At 41.9% G+C, this 22,965-nt stretch overlaps 1 protein-coding gene across 5 annotated transcripts in view; it reads left to right on the top strand.

Moving 5' to 3' along the window:
- Positions 1-22,965, top strand: part of PTPRT (protein tyrosine phosphatase receptor type T) — a 475,551-nt gene that overhangs the window by 357,375 nt on the left and 95,211 nt on the right. For all 5 annotated transcript variants that reach the window (XM_076352439.1, XM_076352436.1, XM_076352438.1 and 2 more), the window contains exons 12-13: positions 13,285-13,558; positions 22,448-22,484. In XM_076352439.1, coding sequence (XP_076208554.1) covers positions 13,285-13,558; positions 22,448-22,484 — 311 coding nt within the window. The remainder of the gene's footprint in view (positions 1-13,284; positions 13,559-22,447; positions 22,485-22,965) is intronic.

Raw genomic sequence — 22,965 nt, 5'->3', positions numbered from 1 at the left:
TTTCTTTTTCCAAGACATTTCTTTGCTTCACAGCTCCCAGAGCCAGTATGTCCCTTCCTTGTTATCACAGAATAAAAGGATAACAGCAAACAGCGTAAAAGATTTTAAAAATTAGAAACTCTGAATTTCTCGAGGCATACTGCCAAGCCTCCTTTTGCCTGTGAGAGCCCTTGGGTCAGACCCTTGAATGGGATGAACTGAGCCTGACCACAGATACTCGGGGTCGGAGCAGCCCACAGGAAGGAGCTTGGCTCTTTTTGCGGACCACAGAGGATAATTTACCTAATTGAAGCAGCTCCTTAAGGTACTTAAAATGAGATGGGGTGAGTCTGGGCACAAGGCCCTGGCAGATGTCCACCCCTCAGAAGCAGTGCACAAGCTTTATTCAGCCAGCAGCCGCTCTACCAGGAGTGAGGATGATGGCTTCAGAGGGCAAGTGGGCTCTTTTCTGTTGCATGTGGCAGGCAATATTTACGCTAGCAGGTGCCCCTCAATGCATCTATAATAACACAAAAATGCGATAAAAGGGAAGATGAGTAAGCTCTGCTTTGCTGTTGCAGACTAAGGCATTTCAGGACTTAATTATACTACAGGTATATAAATTCCGGAAACATGTTAATGCTCCCGTGATTAAAATTATAGAGGGCCTAATTGAAAAAGCATAAACCGAATTGAAGAATTCCTAATTATAGTTTGCTTTGAGGTGTTAATTTCCTCCATAATGAATGCATAATTTCTTGGAACTAGAAAAGGGGGTTGCTGCACCAGTGCGTGGGCTGCAGATGGAATGAAGGGATTATCATAAATGCAGCCAGACAATTCAGAAGAATAAACCTCTGCAGCCATGATGCTATTCTACCTCTCTATAATTTCAGTTCTCCTTGCGCAGCACTTTTCCAAAGCAAAAGGCAGAGCTAGGAGATGGTGAAGGATTTGCTTACTGTGCAAAAGGAAGGGGAAATAGGACTGGTTTAATTAAAAGTAGTCATGGTGCCAAAGAGGAAGGCAGGAGAGGGGCAGAGCGCACAGTATTTTTGGTGGAAAGGTCAAACAGCAAAACAGAAGAGGAGGCAATGTTGACTTCCCTCAGTGCCCACCTTGACGGATCCCTGAGTAACTGCAGGAGTTGATGTTGATGCAGGTTGATTTTTTTTTTCTGCCAAAGGGTACACCCTATATTTCATGTTTTCTCTTGCATCAAAAATATTCTTCGCTTTGAAGGGAGTTGGTGAAGTACACGATTATCAGATACAACCCCCCGATGTTTAAATCTGCCCCATTCCCGCTATGGTGGAGGTAAGAGGTGTTTACAGGTGATGACAGACCAGTTGCGAAGTCCTTGTCCTTGGGACTTTCCTTCTTCCCTTTCTTCATCCTCAATTTTCCTTTGTTCCGGGGCAGGAGATACTGTAGTGAAGGTACCACTTAAGACCTCTCCCTGGTGTCAGAAGCATGATCACTTTGCACTTTCTGAAAAGCACAAAGTGTCTAGAAAAGGTGGAAAGAATCTGGCTGATACTTCAGGTGCTGAAAACCTATATTATCCTTACCCAGGAGAGCTCATCTTTTCTGTTGCACACTGATGGTATAACTGTGGGTAGACTGTTACCTGGCCATATCGGCCTTGTCTAGTAAGGAAGTTTCTCCTGAGGTTAGAAACAGAGCAGGTTCCCCCTATTTGTCTTTTGTTTTTCTTAGCCTTTTAGGTTTGAAAAAACAAAACACACACAAAACCAGCCAGAAATATTTTTCTAGTGTTCTCTCTTAAAAAAGACATCAGATTCTTATGTGTGGCTTTTCCTTCCGCAGTCCGGTAGCTATGGTTGTGGAAAAGGGAGAGAAAGCAAATTAATTCTGACTGAGAATATGTGCAAATATACCCATCCCCTTGTCCAAGCCACTGCTATTATGAAGGACAGGGCAGAAAGTATTGGACAGTCCCCGTAAGGGTGTATCATAGTCTCTCCATCCTGCAGCTTCCTCAAGATCCACTTTGGCTCTTCTTGTCCTTGAAACTTCCTTCTGGTCTTAAACCAGCGATCGCTGAGGATGACAACAAGACCTCAGTCAGCGATGCCTGTTTAATGCTAAGCGACATTAACAAAAAAGGGCCTGGGTTTTTTTTGTAGATCAAACAGATGGCAGGTGGCTCAGGAGGGAAAAAACACCTCCAAAGCCACTAACATTAGCTCCTGTTGCAGCGAAAGCCGTATCTGTCTGCGCTCATTATCTTTAATCTGCCGGCACAAAATAACATTGAGCTGGAGAGACAGGGACTGGGCCCGTTCCACTGGGGAGCAGCAGCTATTATGTCTAATCTGTGTTGCAAGCCAGGTCAGGCTTATGGAGATGGTTGAGATAATGGAACACAGAGCTTTGAAATGCCCTCTGGTTCGTGATTTTTTTTCTTTCTTTTTTTAAATTGTTATTTCCAAGAAGATTAAACTGAGAGAATTTAAAGCATTTAAAAGAATGATGCATATATAATACAGGTAAAAAGATGCAGTAGCAGTGTTCTGGTGGTCTGGGGATGGAAAGGAGGTAAGTTTCTGAGTATGGATAGCATCTTCATTAGACCAAATGATACAGCTGGGAAAAATGGGCTTTTAAGCACACAAATCCTTCTTTTTTGGTCAGTAAATACTGACTGCCAATACAGTTGTCTTTTTGACAACTACTTATGTTTTGTGCATGTTACAACGTTTCTGTTTGCTGTGCGCAGACGCTGCGGCGACCATTAGGCTTGCTCAGAACTATATGGGTATATTTGCATTTTTAGATATATTTCAATAGCTGTCCTTCCTTGGAAAGACGTGGTCATTAGTCACTCATAGAAGAGTAATGGTGAGTGGAACATTATGAGGTTGGAAGCACTGATTTTAATATATGTATTTATGTATAGATAGACATGTATGTGCGCACACACAGGTATTTCGATGTGCACACATGCACACAGCTGTTTATTTAAACCATCATTATACCCGCTTATTGGCACGACATTGTTACCGGCGTTGGTGGAAGTTTGACAATCTGTGGTGTCTTGTGTGTGGTGCAGTTTTAAGAAAGAGACAGTCTCCAGAACACCTCTCTTTCCCAGCGCTGTCTGCTCCTCCGGTCACATCTCGAGTGATGCCCAGAAGTAGCATTTTGTTTTTATTTTGCCTTTTTGAAAGACTTTGTAGGATTAGCATGTGTTCAGGCTGGAAACTCCAAACTCCATTAGAGAGGACATACTGGCTGGTGGGTGGAAGTAGGAATATTGGACAAGAATGTGGGGATTTGTTTACATACAGCTGGTACTGTGTGATACCAGGCAAGTCACCCATTGCACTTTCTCCGTGCCTCTGTTTATACATCTCCAACGGTGGGGTAATTATCATAGAATAGAATCATAGAATCATTGAGGTTGGAAAAGACCTCTAAGATCATCGAGTCCAACCGTCGACCCAACACCACCACCCACTAAACCATGTCCCTAAGTGCCTCATCTACTTGTCTTTTAAATACCTCCAGGGATGGGGACTCAACCACTTCCCTGGGCAGCCTGTTCCAATGTTTCACCACTCTTTCAGTAAAGACATTTTTCCTCACGTCCAATCTAAACCTCCCCTGGCACAACTTGAGGCCATTTCCTCTCATCGCTTCTAACTTGGGAGAAGAGACCGACCCCCACCTCGCTACAACCTGCTTTCAGGGAGTTGTAGAGAGCGATGAGGTCTCCCCTCAGCCTCCTCTTCTCCACGCTAAACAACCCCAGTTCCCTCAGCCACTCCTCATAAGACTTGTTCTCCAGACCCCTCACCAGCCTCGTTGCCCTTCTCTGCACACGCTCCAGCACCTCGACGTCCTTCTTGTAGTGAGGGGCCCAAAACTGAACACGGTATTCGAGGTGCGGCCTCACCAGTGCCGAGTACAGGGGCACGATCACTTCCCTACTCCTACTGGCCACGCTATTGCTGATACAGGCCAGGATGCCATTGGCCTTCTTGGCCGCCTGGGCACACTGCCGGCTCATGTTCAGCCGGCTGTCGACCAGCACCCCCAGGTCCTTTTCCGCCAGGCAGCTTTCCAGCCACTCTTCCCCAAGCCTGTAGCGCTGCATGGGGTTGTTGTGGCCGAAGTGCAGGACCCGGCACTTGGCCTTGTTGAACCTCATACAATTGGTCTGGCCCCATCGATCCAGCCTGTCCAGGTCCCTCTGCAGAGCCTTCCTACCCTCGAGCAGATCAACACTCCCGCCCAACGTGGTGTCGTCTGCAAACTCACTGAGGGTGCACTTAATCCCCTCATCCAGATCATCGATAAAGATATTAAACAAGACTGGCCCCAAAACTGAGCCCTGGGGAACACCGCTCGTGACTGGCCGCCAACTGGATGTAACTCCATTCACCACAACTCTCTGGGCCCGGCCGTCCAGCCGGTTTTTGACCCAGTGCAGAGTCCACCTGTCTGAGCCGTGAGCCGCCAGCTTCTCGAGGAGAATGCTGTGGGAGACGGTGTCAAAGGCCTTGCTGAAGTCCAGGTAGACCACATCCACAGACTTTCCCTCATCCACTAGGCGGGTCACCTGGTCATAGAAGGCGATCAGGTTGGTCAAGCAGGACCTGCCTCTCATGAACCCGTGCTGGCTGGGCCGGATCCCCTGGTTGTCCCACTCATGCCTTGTGAGCGCCCTCAAGATGAACCGCTCCATAATCTTCCCCGGCACCGAGGTCAGGCTGACAGGCCTGTAGTTCCCTGGATCCTCCTTCTGGCCCTTCTTGTAGATGGGCGTCACATTGGCAAGCCTCCAGTCGTCCGGGACCTCCCCCGTTAACCAGGACTGCTGATAAATGATGGAGAGCGGCTTGGCGAGCTCCTCCGCCAGCTCCCTCAGCACTCTCGGGTGGATCCCATCCGGCCCCATAGACTTGTGCGCGTCCAGGTGGCGTAGCAGGTCATTGACTGCTTCCTCTTCGATTATGGGGGGTTCATCCTGCTCGCCATCCCTGTCTTCCAGCTCGGGTATGTACTGTACCTCAGAGGTCTGTCAGGATAGAAGTCTACCCACCTAGGGTCTGAGGCCAAGTGACATTACATTTGACGTTATATTATCAAAAAAACCCAAAACCCAACCACCATCACCACCAAAGAAAAACCAAAACAAACCCGCTACTTTCTAAGAGATTTTTCATTTTTTTAGTCAGTTGTGGGAATTGTATGTGATGCTGCAGTATGACTGCGAAGAAATTTCAGGCAAAGTATACCGGCCAACGATAGCGTTTGATATAGTGATGCTGGCAGGATGCTTTTCTACAAACAGAAATACAAATACAAATATTTTGTTTGGGTTTGCTTTTTTTTTTAAGGTTGATACAGTGCACAATTCCTTAAATAGATACCACTGCCTGTCCCACAGGTAGCTCTTCACAGTTACTGATACTGACTGGGGAGAACATGGGACTATATCTCTTTTCTATACAGGGAGCATGCAGTCTTTAAACTTTCTTACTTTTGCTAGAGCCCATTTCAGTCACTATAGAAACTTAACAAAGCTTGAAATTTTAGCGATAAAAGAATGCCCATGTGAAAACTCTGACTCCAAGAAGTATTATCCAAGTGTGAAATCGCTACCCTTTGTTTCATGAATTTCAGGGTACAACATGCCTTGGTAGTAAATCTAGACTACTGAACTGAATATGAGAGCAGAAGAAAATGTGAAGAGACTCTCTTATCAGCCTTCTTGATTAAATGGATGACATTATTATTGGCTCTACCTCAGCAGGTTTTTTTCACAGCAGTGTCAATAATTACCATCTCTTATTTCGATGCCATTTTTACAAATTTGGCTTAATTTGGGTATTTTGTTGGTATTCTTCAACTTCAGTGAATGTAGTAGAAGAGTTGTTTAATTTAAATGAATGTTAAAAGAACACACAAAAATAACTTCAAAATGAAGGATCTGGTGTGAATAACTTTGCAATATGAGAGACTATTTCGTCGAGTAGCATCACTATTATAGGCTTTATTTTTGTGAATGCTTTGCAGATGCGAACAAGCTGATTGATGACAGTGCAGCCCAATATTCATAATGGGCTAGTTTTTGAATCTTTGAAATAGCCAAGCATATTCCAGAAGATGACATCACAGAACAATCTTTTTTTTCCTATTTTCTCCATAAAATTGTTTATTGAAAGCTAACCTTAACTTTAGCATATTGTATTCTGCATGGAGCTGTTCCAAAGCATAATGGGAATGGTAGCAGTCTTTAATTGATTTTAATGGGTTTCAAATCAGTTCTTAAATAGACAGAAAATTGCGGAACAGTGCACTGGGTCCTGTACGTACATCCTAGATGGCTGTGAAACTCAGTTCATTATGTTTTGTAGATTAGTTTCAGAGCTTCTGATTAAAGGTGCTATTTGAAGATATTAAGGGTGACATTTTAGAACATGTGAAGTAGGTAACTCAGTTCTCAGGAATATATTGCCACCTGTTTGAACCCAGAAAACTTTATGAACTTGGAAACTGTCTGTGGAGTCGATTCTGAATGCCTGAACATTTGATTACAGGATTGCAGGAGGAGCCTGGTGAGGAAATGTTCACCTTTATAGCCAAAGGAAAGCAGTGCTGTACATGTAGTGTATGCTTGGAACAGTGAGTCTCAGCATCAGGCTTTATGGCAGTTATCCATTTAGTTCTTGCAAATTTTATTAGAATTTATGTTATATAGAGTTTAGTGGGTTTTGGTTAAATTTTTTACAAAACCCCTTCTATGCAAGTTCATGGGGGGGCTGGAGGCATACTGTAAGAAGGATCTCATTTACTGTTTAATTTCACAATTTTTTAGAGTAAGCTCTGTAGAGGGTACTGATAGATTTCTATAGGATATTTCTAGCTTCCATCCCAATTATATATCCTCAAATTTCCCATTATTTTATTTCTTATTGTCTCTGTGGCAGAATTCAGGCTTTTATTTAGAGACCATTAAGAAAGAGAAAATAAAGATGTTGATGCTACTCTTCTGTCTCAGTTTGCTTCACTGAAATCAACTTGGCCATAAAACAAGCATATGCACATTCAATAGCTAATCTGAATTCTAAATGTGGGTGTCAGGCAACACATCAAACCCTCTCCCATTCCAGTATGCTGGGAGATGGCTCCATGCTGTCAGAATAAAGGCGATAAACCTTCATGGATATATACAAATATATTTACATTGGCTCAACCAAATGTAATGGGATCATTAGTTAAATGGAAAACCAGATGATAAAAAAGCTACTGTTAAGTATCTGTAGCCTGGATTCTGTGACTTAACTGTTAACTTAAAAAATGGGCTCTTAAAAAAAAAAAAAAAAAGGCTAGCTGGTATCAGGACTGCCACGTTTAAATAACATCCAGGAAAACTGGTCTGAGGGTGTATTTCCAGTGAACATTTCCAGTGGGCAGGCCTGGTGTTTGACGACTGAAGTTATATCTGATTTCTGTAGTTTGCTGCAGAGCTCTGCAGTAGGAAATCAGCACTCGGTATCTGGGGCTTCTGTGTGATGCTTGCCGAGGGTGTGAACCAGTAAGCTGACAATGCTGTCAGGGCCTTAAGAGCATGCTTTTAAAAAATGTTTGCGTTGTAAGTAAGAGAAAAGAAGCTGAATTGGTTGTTGGCCCCTTTAATTATCGTACCTTTGACCCCGTTCATATGCACCCAATTCTGTGCAGCATTAACTCTTGTGGATTGGTCAGATAGTATTTGGCTTTGATTTTCATGTTTTTGGATAGCCTTTTCAGAAGGGCTGAATCTGTTAATTCCATAGAATAGAAGTGGAACAATTGAAATTCAATGTCCGGCTCCATGTCAGCTGCTACATCCCACATGCCTTCAGTCTGAGATGACACAGCTGTTGGAAGATGCAAGTCTCTTCCATCCTTACTTCATTTGCCCCTTTTTGTTCTTCATTCTTTGAAGTAAGATAATCATTAATAAGGAAACCACTACCCTTTGGTACTGTCTTATTTCCTGTAGCCTGTCAAACAGTTATTCGGAAAGTACTATGTTCCTTTGAGCTACAAATGAGAAGTTCCTGTTCTCTGTAGGGTGAACTACAAAACCTGCTCACAATAGTCTGCTAAAAAATGCGCTGCAAGATCAAGCTGCACTAATTGCCACTTATTTTTGTTCCCCAGGAGAAAATATTATTGGAAATAATATAATTATATTTATATATATTATAATATAGTTATGTGTTAAATATTAAAATTAAATGCAAATATATTAAATCTTTATACGATACGTTTAAGAAAATTTAGGACCAAAATTGGTCCAGAGGGAGTACTAAGCTGCAGAAGCGTTGTTTCTTTTAAGCTTTAGTAAGTCAGGTGAGGGGGATCACTGTAAGGTTGCAAAGAAATTATATTCCTTTTCATACCCTACCATTATCAGGGGTATAGTGAAGATTTCACCTTTTTGGTAAGTACTGTGTCAGGATACCAAAGTGCACTGACGAGCTGTTGAATGCTTTATGGAAAGCTCTGACTCAGCTTTTCCCCTCCACATTCATGCACGTCCTACATCCAAAATTTGAGTCTAGTCTAAATACATGGCTAGATTTGTGGACAAGCGCTTCCCCAGTCCATCCTCAAATTGTGCTGCAAGCAGCACAAAAAGATATCAAGAGCAGGCGAAGGAGAAGTCTAACAGCGCTCGGAGAGATCTGTCGCATAGAAATGGGCTGTGATTTGGAATGTTGATTATCCGCACTTGTGCTTCCACACTGAATAGAGAACTCATCATTTAAAAGATTACCTTGTAGATGGTGATAAGAGCACATTTTCTTCCTCTGCAGACAACATTTGTGCCGTGGTGACCATTATGGCTGGTGCTTTTATCAGTGATTTAGAAAGGAGCTGTCAAAAACTTGAAAAAGCTTCTATTAAAATAATGTGGATTTATCTATCTAAGACCTATAAAATTTATCGAGGAGCCCAGTTTTGGCCTCCATTTCTAATAAGAGTGTGCAGCTCCCCAGCTGCTCTAATAAGGCAGTCAGCTCCCCAGCCTTCTAGGAAGTCAGGCATTTGGTTAGTAGCCCAGATTTGAGAATCCCTAGAGAGCTCTCTGGAGAGCAGAGCTTATGGATGTTTGGAAACCAGCCCTTTCATGTCGTTTATGGGGACAGCAGTATTACTTGGTTGCAATGAGGTGTCTTGGAGCAGCTTAGCACTAGGAACACAAGACCCCTGCTTCTATTGCCCGGCAGCATGCGCATGTGTGGATTTGGTTGCGGTGTTTGCAAATGTGGCTGAATATTAAAAATTGAAATGTGGTAGTTACACTGTATCATCTTTCAGTTTATTGGTACTGAAGTTGTTATATAGTGTTGGGAGTTTTAATGCTCTGCTTTTGTTGTCTCTTTTAATATAATTTCAATGTGTGACACCAAAACTTTCTTTTATCCAGCTGGGCATTTTCAACTGATGTATTGATTCCTGCTATGAAAGCAGTGCTGGCTGATACTGGCTGGAAGCGGTAGCTTTGAAGCTTGAGAGGGGGAGAGCCCCAGGACGTCCATGTTACTGCCTACCTGGTAGCCAGAATAAGAGCTAATAGAATAGTTTGGACATCTCCTCCTTATTTCCATTGCCCTTTTTTTTTTTTCTCCTTCCCTCTAGCACTTCTTTTTGGAAAACTTCTCCTCCTTTCCCTTGGTTGTAATCACACTGCTGTGTATTACAAAATTGTCAGTCGTAACAAGTTGCAAATGGTTGGCCCTGCTCAGTACCGAAACAGAGATGTAATTGCAGCTGAAGTGCTTTTGCAGGCCAAAAGGGCAGATCTTACTCACCGAGTTTATTTTGAGTTAGTACCCGACCGCAATCTTAGGTGTTATAATGTGTCACGGAAAGTTAGCATCTTCTGAGCAAAGTTGAATTACTTTACTCTTTTGAGAATTGTTGTAGTAATGCAGGTGGTTTGGCCAAACTTTAGAGTGGGTAATTGCATGCTTGCTACTCAGGATTCCCGCAGGAATTTCATTCAGATGTAAGATCATTGCCTTTTTGCTCCAATGAAAAAGCAAACAGTTACGAAAGCGTCTTCATGCTGACGATAGCAGGTGTGGAAGCACTCGATGTGCCTTGCAGCACTTCACTGGTTAATGCAGAGAAGTTGATCTCTGAAAATGTCCTTAAGGCAATCAGGAAAATTCTGCTCCTAGGTAGAAACAAAACATGCGGAAAAGAGCATAACCTGAAAAACAAAGATATGGCAGAAAAGAAGAAAAGAAAAAATTAGACTCTACCAGCCTGTGTACTAGCCAAGGGTGAATTGTGAATCCTGCACTTCTGGAGGGTCTAGACAGATCAAAATACTGGGATCAAAATATCAGAAAGCAAGACCCAGGGTAATCATTTGATAAGGAAACAATCTCTCGGAGTGATAATCTTCAGTCCAGAGTAATCTTTGAAATCAGCCACGCTCTTGGCCACTTGACCACTTCCTTTGAGAGTGGCCACTTGACCACTACCAAATAACTGAGACTTGGAGAAAAGAGTGAGGCAGAAGGATGACGGTCACCAAGTCAAGCAGGTAAAGCACATAGAGATGAATGTGCTGTGTCAGTCGGTGTGAGCTGGGGCATAAAGGAAAAAAATGCCAAGAACGCAGTCAGTCACTCATCCTAAGTTTCACCAGATTAGGTGTTTTAGACAGGGGGAAACAATGACAGCAGCGCTAGCTCAGATAGTTGTTTCATAGGAAAGGAGACAGTATTCGAGCAAGAGATTAACGGGGTTTTAAATTGAACACAAATGGGATGTCTGTTACATTTCAGCTGAATGCTCATGAACGTACTGTTGTGCTTCCAGAGACACCTCAATTTATTCCAAAAAAATAAACATTAAAAGTAAAACTTCAGGTCATTAAAAGCGTGAGTTATCCCCGTGAAAGGAAGAAGTGCGTTAATGGCTAAGTAGGAAAGCGAAAATGTGAAAGAATACAGGCAGAATAGTATCTGTTATTAGGTTCTTTATGTATCAAAACTCTCTGCTCATGATATAGAAGAGTGCCTATACTGGTGGAGCATATATCAGAACCGTGAAGGGAGAAACTGAGAACGTCTTCAAAGGTAAAGAAGTTCTCTGATGATTAGGGAAAGAGTTCACTTATCTGGCAATTCATGTCCCTGGGAGCTTCCCCTTCTCCAAAGACAGACAAATGTATAAGCTCGCTGCTTGCAGATGGGACAACCAAGAGAATGAGGGTCACCCTTTGCACACTGTAGGGCTAGGGAGATAGGAAGAGGGAATCCTTGGCCTCTGTCTAGGCCAAAAGGAGATTAATATACATTTATGCATATATATTTATGTATATACATAAAGGAAACATCTTCTGTAACCAGAAAAGACAAGCATTTGGGATCAGATAAACTAGAAACCAAGCATTTTTAGGTTAGAAGGCATGTGGCAAATGCCCATAAAAATGTCAGCTACAATTTTGCACATTGCTGACAAACAAAATGACAAACTTTCCCAGTAGTGTAGATTATTATTGCCAGAGAGAAGGGTCAGAATAAGAATCTGCAGATAGTCTGTTAGTCAAGTGTCCAAAATGGCAATCTAAAAGTTTCTATTGCTAAGCTGACGGGAGGGTTTCAGTTAAACAGGCTTCTGCTTACAGCTCCCACTACATCCTCGGTGATAATTCTTAAAGTGTTGCTGGGAAGCCTGTTTATCTTTTTAGAAATCATAAAATAAATACCAGAGAAGGTCTAAAATATTTTACTAAAGCCTCTAATGAACTGTAGGGTTGAGGAAAGTTTTCCAAAATGCTGACGGGACATCATTAAAGGCTGCAATCCATACCTCTGGTGGGTGCTGCTGCTGCATTAGCAGACATTAGTAGCAGCCTGCATAAGGACAACTTCAGTGCTAAGCAATTCATAAATTGGCCGTACTTGTAAAGATTTGTTGTTTTTGTGTCTAGCAGTGGGAGCCAAATGATTTCCAAGTGATTCACTGACCACCTCATTATTAACAGTGAGTGTGCCAGATACCCGCAGACCTGAAGTAACAGTTAATTCAAAAGCATGAGCTAGGTTTTGTTTCACTCCTGCTTGTTGAAGGTGCCAGAACTTCGCTTCCCACAGAAGCATTGATGAGCTATTGCTATGCTAGAAATTTTTCAGACCAATCTTTCTGCAAGAATGAGCCTGTGAAAGCCGGGAGAATGATACACTGCTGGCTGTTTCCAATCTTTTAATCGATCTCCCCTGTCTAACTAAACAAAGGACCAGTCTCACACAGACAGGTGAGGGCAGCACATGTGAATATCCTGACAAAAAGTAAAATGACTGCAGTGGTATCTTCCTTTGTCAAATGGGTGAGTGGTGTTAAGCAGACAGTAAACCTGCCTCAGCTGTAGCAGCGTTGAACTTAAGGGCTTTGTTAACTGCCTGAAGGGGAAGAAAAAAAAAAGCAGAGTGCATTTGAATGCCTTGGCAACCTCTTTGAGCCTGAAATAGTAAGCTAAAAATAACAAGATTGCTCTTACATATCATAGAGGCCAAAAGCTTAGCAGGAATTGAAAAGGATTAACATTTCATAGAGCTGGAAAGAATATGAAAAGTTGTTGTTTCCTGAAACAAAAGTGAATTGGGACAGCTATAAAGCCACCTGCTCAGGATATAAGCCAGCCTTTTAGTGATGGAAGGTAGGAGGAGACTTGCCATCAGGAATTAATGTTAGAGAACTCTACATCCCAGGATATATCCCAAAAAGAGATGTGAGGGAGGGCCAAAAAAAGTCACGTTCTTAGAAGATGTGAGAATCCTTTTGATCTAAACTGATTCTTGCACCCTGAAACTGTTTCAAAAGGGATCTGACACCATTGCCACCTGCTAATGCTCTCCTCTACTGCAATCGCCGTTTGGCCCAAGCAAACAATTCATGTTTCAACTTGGTGGCTGAAGAAGAAAACACCTGCTTTCTGATATTCAGTACATTAAAAATTCATTATAGGCTGGGTATGTTATTAGTTAATCTTTTTCCCAAAGTGTGACACGATTGAAATCTATTCTGACTTTCACCAGGCGTGTACCTTGATTAACTCAACTAAATCAACAGAGCAAGTGATCAGCATCTTGCCCACATAGTAACATTCGGTGGCCCCTGTTACTGGTGTGCCCAGAACGGTGTTTGCTGTGATGCCCTAGCAGTGTTTTTCTTACTTTGCCTTTTCTTTTTATTGTTGGAAACATTCTTGATATTTAAGGCTCTTGGGGCTCTAATCTTACCTTCCTCTCTCCCTCCTAGTGTCTATCAACTTGTTGTCAAGGAGGAGAAGCTGCAGAAAGCACGGAGAGCTGCAGATATCATTGAATGCTTCTCTGTCCCAGTGAGCTACAAGAACGCTTCCAGTCTTGACTCACCACACTACTTTGCAGCCGAGCTGAAACCCATCAACCTGCCCGTCACACAGCCATTCACAGTGGGTGACAACAAAACCTACAACGGCTACTGGAATGCTCCACTTTCTCCCCTGAAAAGCTACAGCATATACTTCCAGGCTCTTAGCAAGGCAAATGGAGTAAGTGCAGAGAAAATTGAAGTTGAATCTGTACATATGACCACCTCTGTCTATCCTCCACATCTTTCTCCTTCATTCTCCATCAGATGCCAGTTTAATTCCTCCTCATTGTTACCCTCTTACAGAAATTTGATGAGAATTAAACATGCCGCTACTTGTCCTTCACTCAAGTCTCTCTCTGATCACTAGATCCAATGAGAAACCTGTTGGGGAGCCAGACAACGTAAAGACACATGTTGGCATGTGTTTTACAAAATGAATTGCTTAGAATTTGTTTGTTTTTTTCTTGCAGTTGCATTAATGCCAGAGTAGAAGCTATTGTCCCTTTAAAAGATGTAACTGCAATATCCTGATAGTCTCCAATTCACAGTGCTTGTGATTTTGGAGGAGACCTTATGAGATGAGAAATATGCAAAAGCTATGAAGTTGAATTACCTTGTAGCTTGCATTTGGTCACATCATAACGTAGCACTTACGGTTCGGATTTTCAGCTTGAGCAAAATGTAAGTTGTACTGCAGGGGGGACTATGTGCATGTCTGTCTTATTCCTTTGGAATACCCTGGACTACATTTTTACATGTACTTACTCTGTGATACTAAGTTTAAAATGGAGACTGCACAGGAAACATAGTCTGCCCTATTCTCAGACTCGAGTGACATACATGTAATGCCCCAACAGATCCCGTCATAGGAAAAGGGAAGGCCTCTTTTCCCTCTAACATTCTTCTGTTCCAGCCTAGAATAGTTTGTGACCTTCTCTTTTAACTCTTCTGTTTCGGGTCTGTTCAGCTGACGGTGTACAGGCCAGATCCAGTCTAAGCAGTCATTCACCCTCTTCCCCTTTGACTCCCCTAATTGTTTTTCTTTATCGCATAACATGATATAATTTGACACTCTAGCCTCATGAAGGGTTTTAGAACATTAACATGGCATCAAGAAGTTGGGTAGCCGAGAATGTTAGTAGCACATTTGCCAGTGCTTTCATGAATCTAACTTTAACATAGATAAATTCTCTAAGACATCACCTCTGAAAGAGCAAAATTAGAAAAATCAATCAAAGGTGAATGGTGTAGGCTTTGGTCTCCACTTGGGATAGTGTGTTTTATACCCAAAAAGCAGCCGTAAATCACAGAGGACCGTACATTGTTTAACAGGCTAGCAATGCCAATGAATGTTCACAACATATCTTGGTGTTTTACTACCTTCATTTATCACCATTCTCCTGCAGAGTTTCTGCTGTGTGGCTGACAAGCACAAATCTCTTCAATACCATGCTGTTTTTCACCTTGGTTTCCTTTCTAGTCGATACAGTTTCCTTCCAGCACTACTCAATTAATTCAATTTTGGATTTGCCTTTATAAAGGAAATTGTGAAATATATGTATATGTCTCTCCGTGTCTAGTTAGTTCCCCCTTGTGTGATAGTTAATTGCTAGTGAATGGATCCCCAGGGAAGAAAAGACTTTATTTGCTTAAGTACAATATAATATGCTGTAAATGAATGGAAATATGAATGGAAATGGAGGGTTCCCTCGGCATTCTGGATGAAGGCAGCACTAATGTGTGGTTCCTGCTTTTTCTGGATCTCTGGCTGGCAGGTTGCATCACTCTCTCTACATACAAGGTGATAAGGACTCAAAAAAGGATGACTTGCGTGGGCTGTTCTAATAGGAACACAAGACTGTAAAGGACTTTTTAAGCATAAGTTAATCAAAAGAGTCTGTATGCAACAATACACAGTTTATGACAGCATGAATCATAGAATCCTTTAGGTTGGAAAAGACCTTCAAGATCATCGAGTCCAACCGTAAACCCAACGCTGCCAAGTCCACCGAGAAGTATCCTGCCAGACAAAACAAATTCCTATTTGAGCAAGCAATTGCCTCTTGTGTTAATAATTAATATTGGTACAGTATATGCTTATATATCCTCAAAGTGCAGCGCTATGGGAAAAAATACAGATGAAATGTCCAAGAGCTGGAATATGGATCTTCAAGGGAGTAGCTGTGATACTTTTTGTTTCTGGATAAAATCCTTAAGCCCCACATTTCAAATATTAGGGTCTGATTTTCATCCAATCTTTTGCAACTGTAAATAATAAGTTTTGCTCCATTCCCAGAATTGTTTACAGGTATAATTTGTATTTAAGAGTTCTGGGTTTTCACTTATGTCTATAACCTGAGCAGCTTTGAATGTTCTTCATAAAGCCTACTAATAATTATGGCTGCAGTGAGGCACTTTTGATAATGCACATCTGCAAAAAATCTGAAACAGTAACAATTTAGCACAATTAAAATATAGCCTTGTGTTCCCTTGCACATGAAAAACTTAAAAGAACATTGCCACTCACTTTTTAATTAGGATATTCTGTAGTTTCATTAATCACTGACAGTTGTGGAATGATGAAGCTTCTTTCCACACCTGGAACCTGCAATGAGAAACCTTTGTGCAGTGAACCAGAACATCTTCCTTTGGAAATGTAGGACTCCAGGGAGAGCTTAATTTGAAGAAACATACTGTATTTGGTCAAAAAGCTTGATTAGGAGGAGGTAGAAGTGTTATAGGAGTTCTGCATTGTTTCAGCTCCTCTGTACGTGGAGGGTTGTGCTCATTTGGTGTTCTCATCTGCTCTGCAACCATTAGCTGTGATTGTTGCAGTGAAAGGAACATAATTAACAGCTGGATGCAAAACAAGTGTGGCAAATTGCTGCAAAATCAGGTCACAAGCTTTTCTGCCTTCTCTTGTGCAATGTTGTACTTGTTTGAGAGTTTGAATGAGATGGCTGTCGCTGGCTGAATTCTTTTCTGTGGACAGTTGCATGAAGTTTGGTCAACATGGTGTTGCTTCCAGACTGGGGTCTAAGTAGAACATGTGTGAAACAGAATGGTTTTCAGCTTTGTTATACAAAACGCTTCCAAATTGTGTGAATTTCCCTCCTAGGGACTGTTGAAAGCCAGATGCTGAACTGAAATGTGTCAGAGTTTGAAGTAAGAGGGGAAAAAAGAGAGAAAGGAAACAGAAGCTCCGGGCTTTGTAACTGTGGGGATGAGAAGCACCATTAGTTACTGTTTAATTGTTAGACGGAGTTAGCACAAGAAGTGACACAGAAGAAGAATGGACAACTGGCTTCGCTCTCCTCTGGCAGGATCTCCACACACGCTGTCGCAGCCATCCAGGTAGTTAACTGATGTTTGCTGGTTGGCCTGGTGCCACCTGCTTCAGATGGCTGCCTGACAGAGCATGAAGTTTTCCTTGCCTGAAAAACCTCCCTGAACTCACCCCTTTAAAACACCAGCCCTTTCAGTGTTTATGCCTCTGAAAGGTGAGGCCAGGGTGGCAACACTGTGTTACTCCTTATCCTCTCTTATCCTTATACTGACTAAATAATCAAAGTTAAATGTTGCAGGTTTTATCGTCCCCAAGTTTTTTATCTGGGTCATTGTAGGTGACAGTCTCTGGTTAGTGATCCAGCCACACAGTCAAACAGGGAGCATTCTTTGGCTGCTGTGTGAAACCTGCCTGAATTTTTGAGATGCTCAGAAACCAGAGCTACCTAAAAATCCTTCCTGCGGTCGCATTTTACCTCATTGAGTTGAAATGAAATCAGTAACAGCACAGTTGCAATCAATAACTCTTGGCCATTTTTCCTCTAAATGGGAGATGAGGCAGGAGCCTTTGTAACACAGCTGGAGATGATGTGGGGGATGCTGCCAGCTGCTCCTGCAGCCTGGTGGTCCAACAGGTGAATGATGTCTTCAAGCCAGAATTGTGAAAAGTAGCACCACAGGAATCAATGAGAATATTATTTTTGAGGGAATAATAGACTTTATAGAGATTCTTACTGATTTTTTTTTCCTCTCTAATGACTTGTACTACATGCACAATCGGGCAGTTCATTATTATCAGGGGACTTCAGGCTGGATTTCTGGATGCTGACAGGTCTACTCGCAATACACAACATTCTTCTTCTGGAACATTTTGGAGGTATGGATAGAGCTGCCAGCAGAGAGGTGGCGTTCATCCCTGTGGAGATGGTCCACAAAAAAACCCAGTGAGGTACTTCAGTTCAGCGCGAGCCCTGTTCTGAAAAATGAAGTGGCACCAAGGTCACTTGCATTGCTTCTGTGAACTATTAAACATCTTTGAGGAGCTCTGTGTTCAGTAGGATTTCGGGTGTACGGTTTTGTTCATGTATGTTTACTGCTGCTTAATCTCATGGTGAAGCTGCTGGGCAGAAATAAAGCAGCTGTGGAAGCACTTCACTCTTTGTAAGCCCCTGTTTGCACATCTGGTTGGCCATCTTGGGCCACAGTATCTGGACCTGAGTGTTTTCTTGATAGTTCTACCAACAGCGTAAATAAAATCCTCCAGCTTACCTCGCGTTTGGGAGGTATGGGTATTCAATGATAAACTCTGTATCATTGAAATAACTTTCTATTCTAAATAATAAAAGCCCTAACCACTTTGTTAAACCTTCCTTCTCCAAATGAGACAGATACTAAAAATAGCTGATACTTGGAAAGGCAGTACTAGGTTTAGCTTAGTCTCTCGGAGAACTAGCAGTTTCCTTAAGCTGGCGATAGAAATTATAGGGGAGTCCATTGACCCTGCACAGACATAGGCACATGATTCATTTTAAAGGCAGCAAACTGTTGCCTTCAGTGGGATAAAAAAGAAACACATGATCTATAGCTCCCCTGAACTTGGGCAAAATTTGTTGAGGACAAAGAAAATAATTCCTTAGGATGTTCAGTGGACAGAACCACGGTTTCTATCCTGTGGGAAGCAGGTTGCCGACAAGCATGCTCAGTGTATAGCTCTGGGACACAGGGAACTAAAGTTGAAACTGAGGTCAAGTGGGAGATTGGTAATTACTTGTCTGTGCACCAGCGAAAGTTAAAATTGCCTGTCCCCATCCCCAGTTTGAGCTGCCTGATGAAACTGTGCCTGTTGCAGGGCAGCCCCGAACAGTACGTCTGGGGACAGCGGGTCTCACTGGTGCTGGCAGGTGGTTTTTCTGACAAGGCGTGCACTGTTTACCTAATGCAAAGTCATAATAATAGTAAAGGAAAGAAAAAATTGTGGGTGTGAAAACAGATGGATGAAAAAGCTCTGCTGCTTTTATTGTTGTTCATAGTCTGTAAACAGCAAGCTGTCATATCAAAAGAAAAGGAAAAAAAATCATTTGCCCTTTTAGGTTGTGAAGATGCAGTTGTCACGTAAACATATGTCCTGCTGCCCTCATAGCCCTTTTCTGCAGAAAATTGTTCCCATCCAAACACTAAAGAGAGAGAGGCAGAACTTGTCTTGTTATCATCCAGTGTACTTCAGTGAAATGTGCGTTCAGGAACCTAAATAATTAGTAGACAGCATCAGCTCCCTTTCTTTGAAAAAGGAAGAAACAAACTACATTAAAAGAATATTTGAAAAAAAAACCTGAAAATTCAGAGGGATGCTAAAGCAGGCTCATGGTGTGTAGTTTCAAGTCTGTGTGCGTGAGCTGTATTGGCTGAGAGGGCTTACCCAGCTCCTCAGCACAGTTTGTGTCCTCTTCAGGGCGTCTCCAGCTCGTTCCAGCTGTAGGGCCGGGTCTGCCCTTCAGGAACAGTCTGCCAGCACTCCAAAACACAGCCCTCATATAGTCTATGTTCATGGTGTATGGACTTAAAAATTTAGCCAAGGTTCAGCCTTGAGGGGAGGGTACACCGTAATCATGTTTTATTCATAGAAAACAAACTTAGGTAAATATGTTCTAGTAAACGTGTAGATGGGCTTAAAGTGCAGTAAGCTTTCTGGATACGAAGCATGTTGGAAAATGAAGGTTGGATCAAGAGCTGCAGGACGTATTCATGCAGCGTTTTCCTGTTCCAGGATCTTGGTTAAAATATGCCTACCTTGTTCTATTACTGTTTGGATATAAAATGTCTGTCGTAACCTGGCAGAGTTATAGAGCCGAAGTAGTAGCGCTAGTGGGATCTTAAATTGAATTATTCCTGTGGCTTCAGCCATAATATGAAACAGATATCTGATGCTGATTATGTAGGATCTTGGGTCATCATTAAGATTGTTCTAGACGTAAGGCCTTGTGAAGCTTCTGTGATACCATAAAATGGGAATTAGGTATCACAGCATTTGAAAGAACATTCAGAAACAACACGGAGACTGAAATTTTGGGAAATTATTTTTGGTTTTTTACAACTTTTTTATTATCTCTTCATTTCATTATTTTTCTTATAATTGCTTTAAGCCATCTGGACAGATAATTGAGAATTACCTACGTTGTTTATTCCTGCTTTACTGTTGACTAAACAGAAGCATCTTACTTTACTGTGGGCAGGAAAGCACCTTGTCTGAATCAAAAGTAGTATTTTTCAGAAAACAAATGTGATTGTGGGAAAATGGTTTTACTGGTTTTTGGAAAAAAACTGTGTATTTATTTATTCTGTTTCTCGGTAGAAAAGTTCATACAAACTCACAATTCTCAGCATCAATCAAAGAAAAACAGAGTAAATTTAAAGATCTCATGTTTATGAGACACCAAAGAGATGAGCAGTGGGTTGATCAATGAGGTGATCAATGGAAATCGATGGAATAATCAGCCCTAATCAGGAATATGGACTAAGTTCAAGTCTAAACTTAAGCATCCCTAGTAGCTGGATGTCTGGTGTCTGTGCAGGTTTTTTTTATGTTTTCCTTCTCAGAAGATGCAATTTGAAATGAAGTTCTGAAGTCCAGATGTCTTGTTTCTCCAGTGATTGATTGCCCTTGCTTTTGGCAGTGCCAGATCATGGTCTTCTAATAACTATGACTGTCTGTGCTAAATGCAACAATTAGTAGATGTAGATGCAAAGAGAACACACTGCATCCTGTCTTCTCAAATTACCCTGTGGAAGGGTAATGTGCAGGAATATGCACATGCTCAAATGAGATCAGTTACTGCATCATTAACAAGATTTCAGTTTTTGTTTTCTCACCTCTTCTTTTCTCCACATTGACTAATTTCTCCAGCTTTTTGTTGCACTTTGAAGCTAGCAGAAAGCAATAAATACACAAGAAAATTCCACAACGAAATGTGAGCAAGTATCCACCTACTTTTAGACTGCAAAAATGCTATCTTGATATTTTTTATTTACTTTATTTTTTCATCGCTGATTTTCCAGGTCACCTTGTCTTAGATTGTAAACTACATCAGAATCTGTCTGTTCCCAGCATTATGTGCTGAGGCTGCGCTCTGAAAATAAAGCTATGTTTTTTCTGCTTCATATATCACCACTGGTAATAAAGATTTTGGATTTCCAGAATAGCTGGCAATTCGAGCTGATTATACACGAGGCAGAGAGGGAGCTCTGTTGTACAGCTATGTTGACTTTGCAGTGCCGATGGTTGTACAGGTTGTGTAGAGGAGTTGGTTTTTAAGGGAGAGAGGTGTCAGTGCACCAAAGAGAGATGCCTCTGGTTTACTGGGATAAACAGTGCTTCAGTCCCACTCTGGGGGCTGTACGGCTGGGAAAGGATGTCCTTAATAGACATGATTTGTCCTCGGTGATCCAGGAGGTCCTTAAGAGAGTCTGAAGGCAAGATCAACAAAGGAACGGTTTGTCCTGAATATTTAGTTGTTTTTAGACTACACACAGGGTTACTTACATCCAGCCAGCGTGGCTGACTTGTATCTTGAGGAATGCATAGAAAGGGATCAGAGGGAATTGCTCTTGCGTTTCCCAGTGTGGATTCTGCAGTTGTCCCCTTCCTACGTGCAACGTGAGGAGAAAGGCACGATGGGACCGTGTGTTTCTGCTCAGGCCAAGGAGTGTCTGTCACAGATAGAACAGATTTTCTCCAAGAGCAAATTCAGACTTTCACAGCGTTCATCTTATTGCTTGAGGATGGAATGAGGTGCTCAGCAGTGCATTTGCTAGGCTGGTGTTTCCAGGGCACAGACAGCATCCATATTAATGTAGCATTGTTACACTCAGCAATTTATGCAGTATTCGTTACTCCTGAGACACGTACAAGAGCGTGTAAAGACATGAAGTGCTAAGAAAACCCTGCAGCAGATTACTGCCTGACAAAGTCAGCTTTTTAACCAAAGCAACGCGTGAAGGTTTGGACCGCAATCGTGCATCGGACAGAAGCAATCCATGCCAATAAGGGCTGTGGAGTGAGGAGCTGGGGATACCAGGAAGGATGTGTTTTCAGCAGAAGTGGCCTGAGAAGGCTGCCGAGTTTGAGCTTTTAGTTAAACCAAATACAACACTGCTGTTCCGATCCAAACTCCTGTTTACGCAGATCTGCGGGCTCCGAGGTGGATTGAACAAAACGTTGGGTTTTATCCCAGCTCTGCAATGAAAAACTGCAGTGCTGTGGGTTGTGTTTGAATAGCTCATTTGGCAGAGCTAGCCATACAGCATGCTGTTTTGCTTCACATACATATCAGAGAGCTGAAATATTCAAATGACTACTTCGGTGTCTGTTTGCCATGTGTTTAAATAAATACCCAATTTGCAAAATTTGCAGTAATGGTGCATGAAAATTAGATGTACAGTTGCATGTACTTTTGACCCAAGGCTTGTCTACCTATTACAGATCAGGTCATTTAACTGGTAAATTCTATTAGTTAATCAGGCAGTTACATGGGACCCATCATTCACACATCGAGTGTGGAAAAACATGTTGTCACTCTTAACTTCTCAACAGTTAGTGAAGCAGCTGTGTGCAAGTCCATTAGTATGGAGTGTTTTATGCAACTAAAACTGTTGGTGGTATTTTCAAAGAGGAAGTGTAAGAAAAACGCTTATTTGTTTTAGTGCCTTTTTAAAGGAATGTATGTTTATTGTAGATGGGCAAATTACACACCTTGATGTTTTCTTTTTTTTTTTTTTTATTTTTCAGGAAACAAAAATCAACTGTGTCCGGCTGGCAACAAAAGGTATGTGAGTCTCCTTTTCCTGCAAAGCACAATGCCAGTAATGTAAAAGCTGCAGTGGTGACACAACTTGATTACAGTTACTATTCAAAGAACAAGCCTCCTTCTTTTCTTTTTTTTTTTTTCTTTACAAGGAAGATTACAAAGGCAGAACAATAATTTCCAGAACCACTTCGCTATATGTGTGGACTGTTTTTTCTTTAAGACAGGGTATCTGTCTCTCCTTTCCCTTATTCTGTCGACAGCTTTCCTGTCCTGAGGACTGTTCTTGCTATTGGCAGAATGTCACTGAAAAAACCTTCCTATTAACTTTGTTCTCTCCGCAATTGTATAAAGTAGATAAGTAAGAGGAGATCTCGCATAAGCCTAACCTTGAACACAGCGGGGCACAATTCTTATATCACACCATTTTCATGGTATAATTCAACAAGCAGAGTAGAGTACATTCCTTATTTTCATTGCAATTAGTTCAGAATAGACCAAA

The sequence above is a fragment of the Aptenodytes patagonicus genome, chromosome 14 (assembly GCF_965638725.1).
Source record: "Aptenodytes patagonicus chromosome 14, bAptPat1.pri.cur, whole genome shotgun sequence".
NCBI classification, from domain to species: domain Eukaryota; kingdom Metazoa; phylum Chordata; class Aves; order Sphenisciformes; family Spheniscidae; genus Aptenodytes; species Aptenodytes patagonicus.
This window is presented reverse-complemented; position numbering and strand designations above follow the sequence as displayed.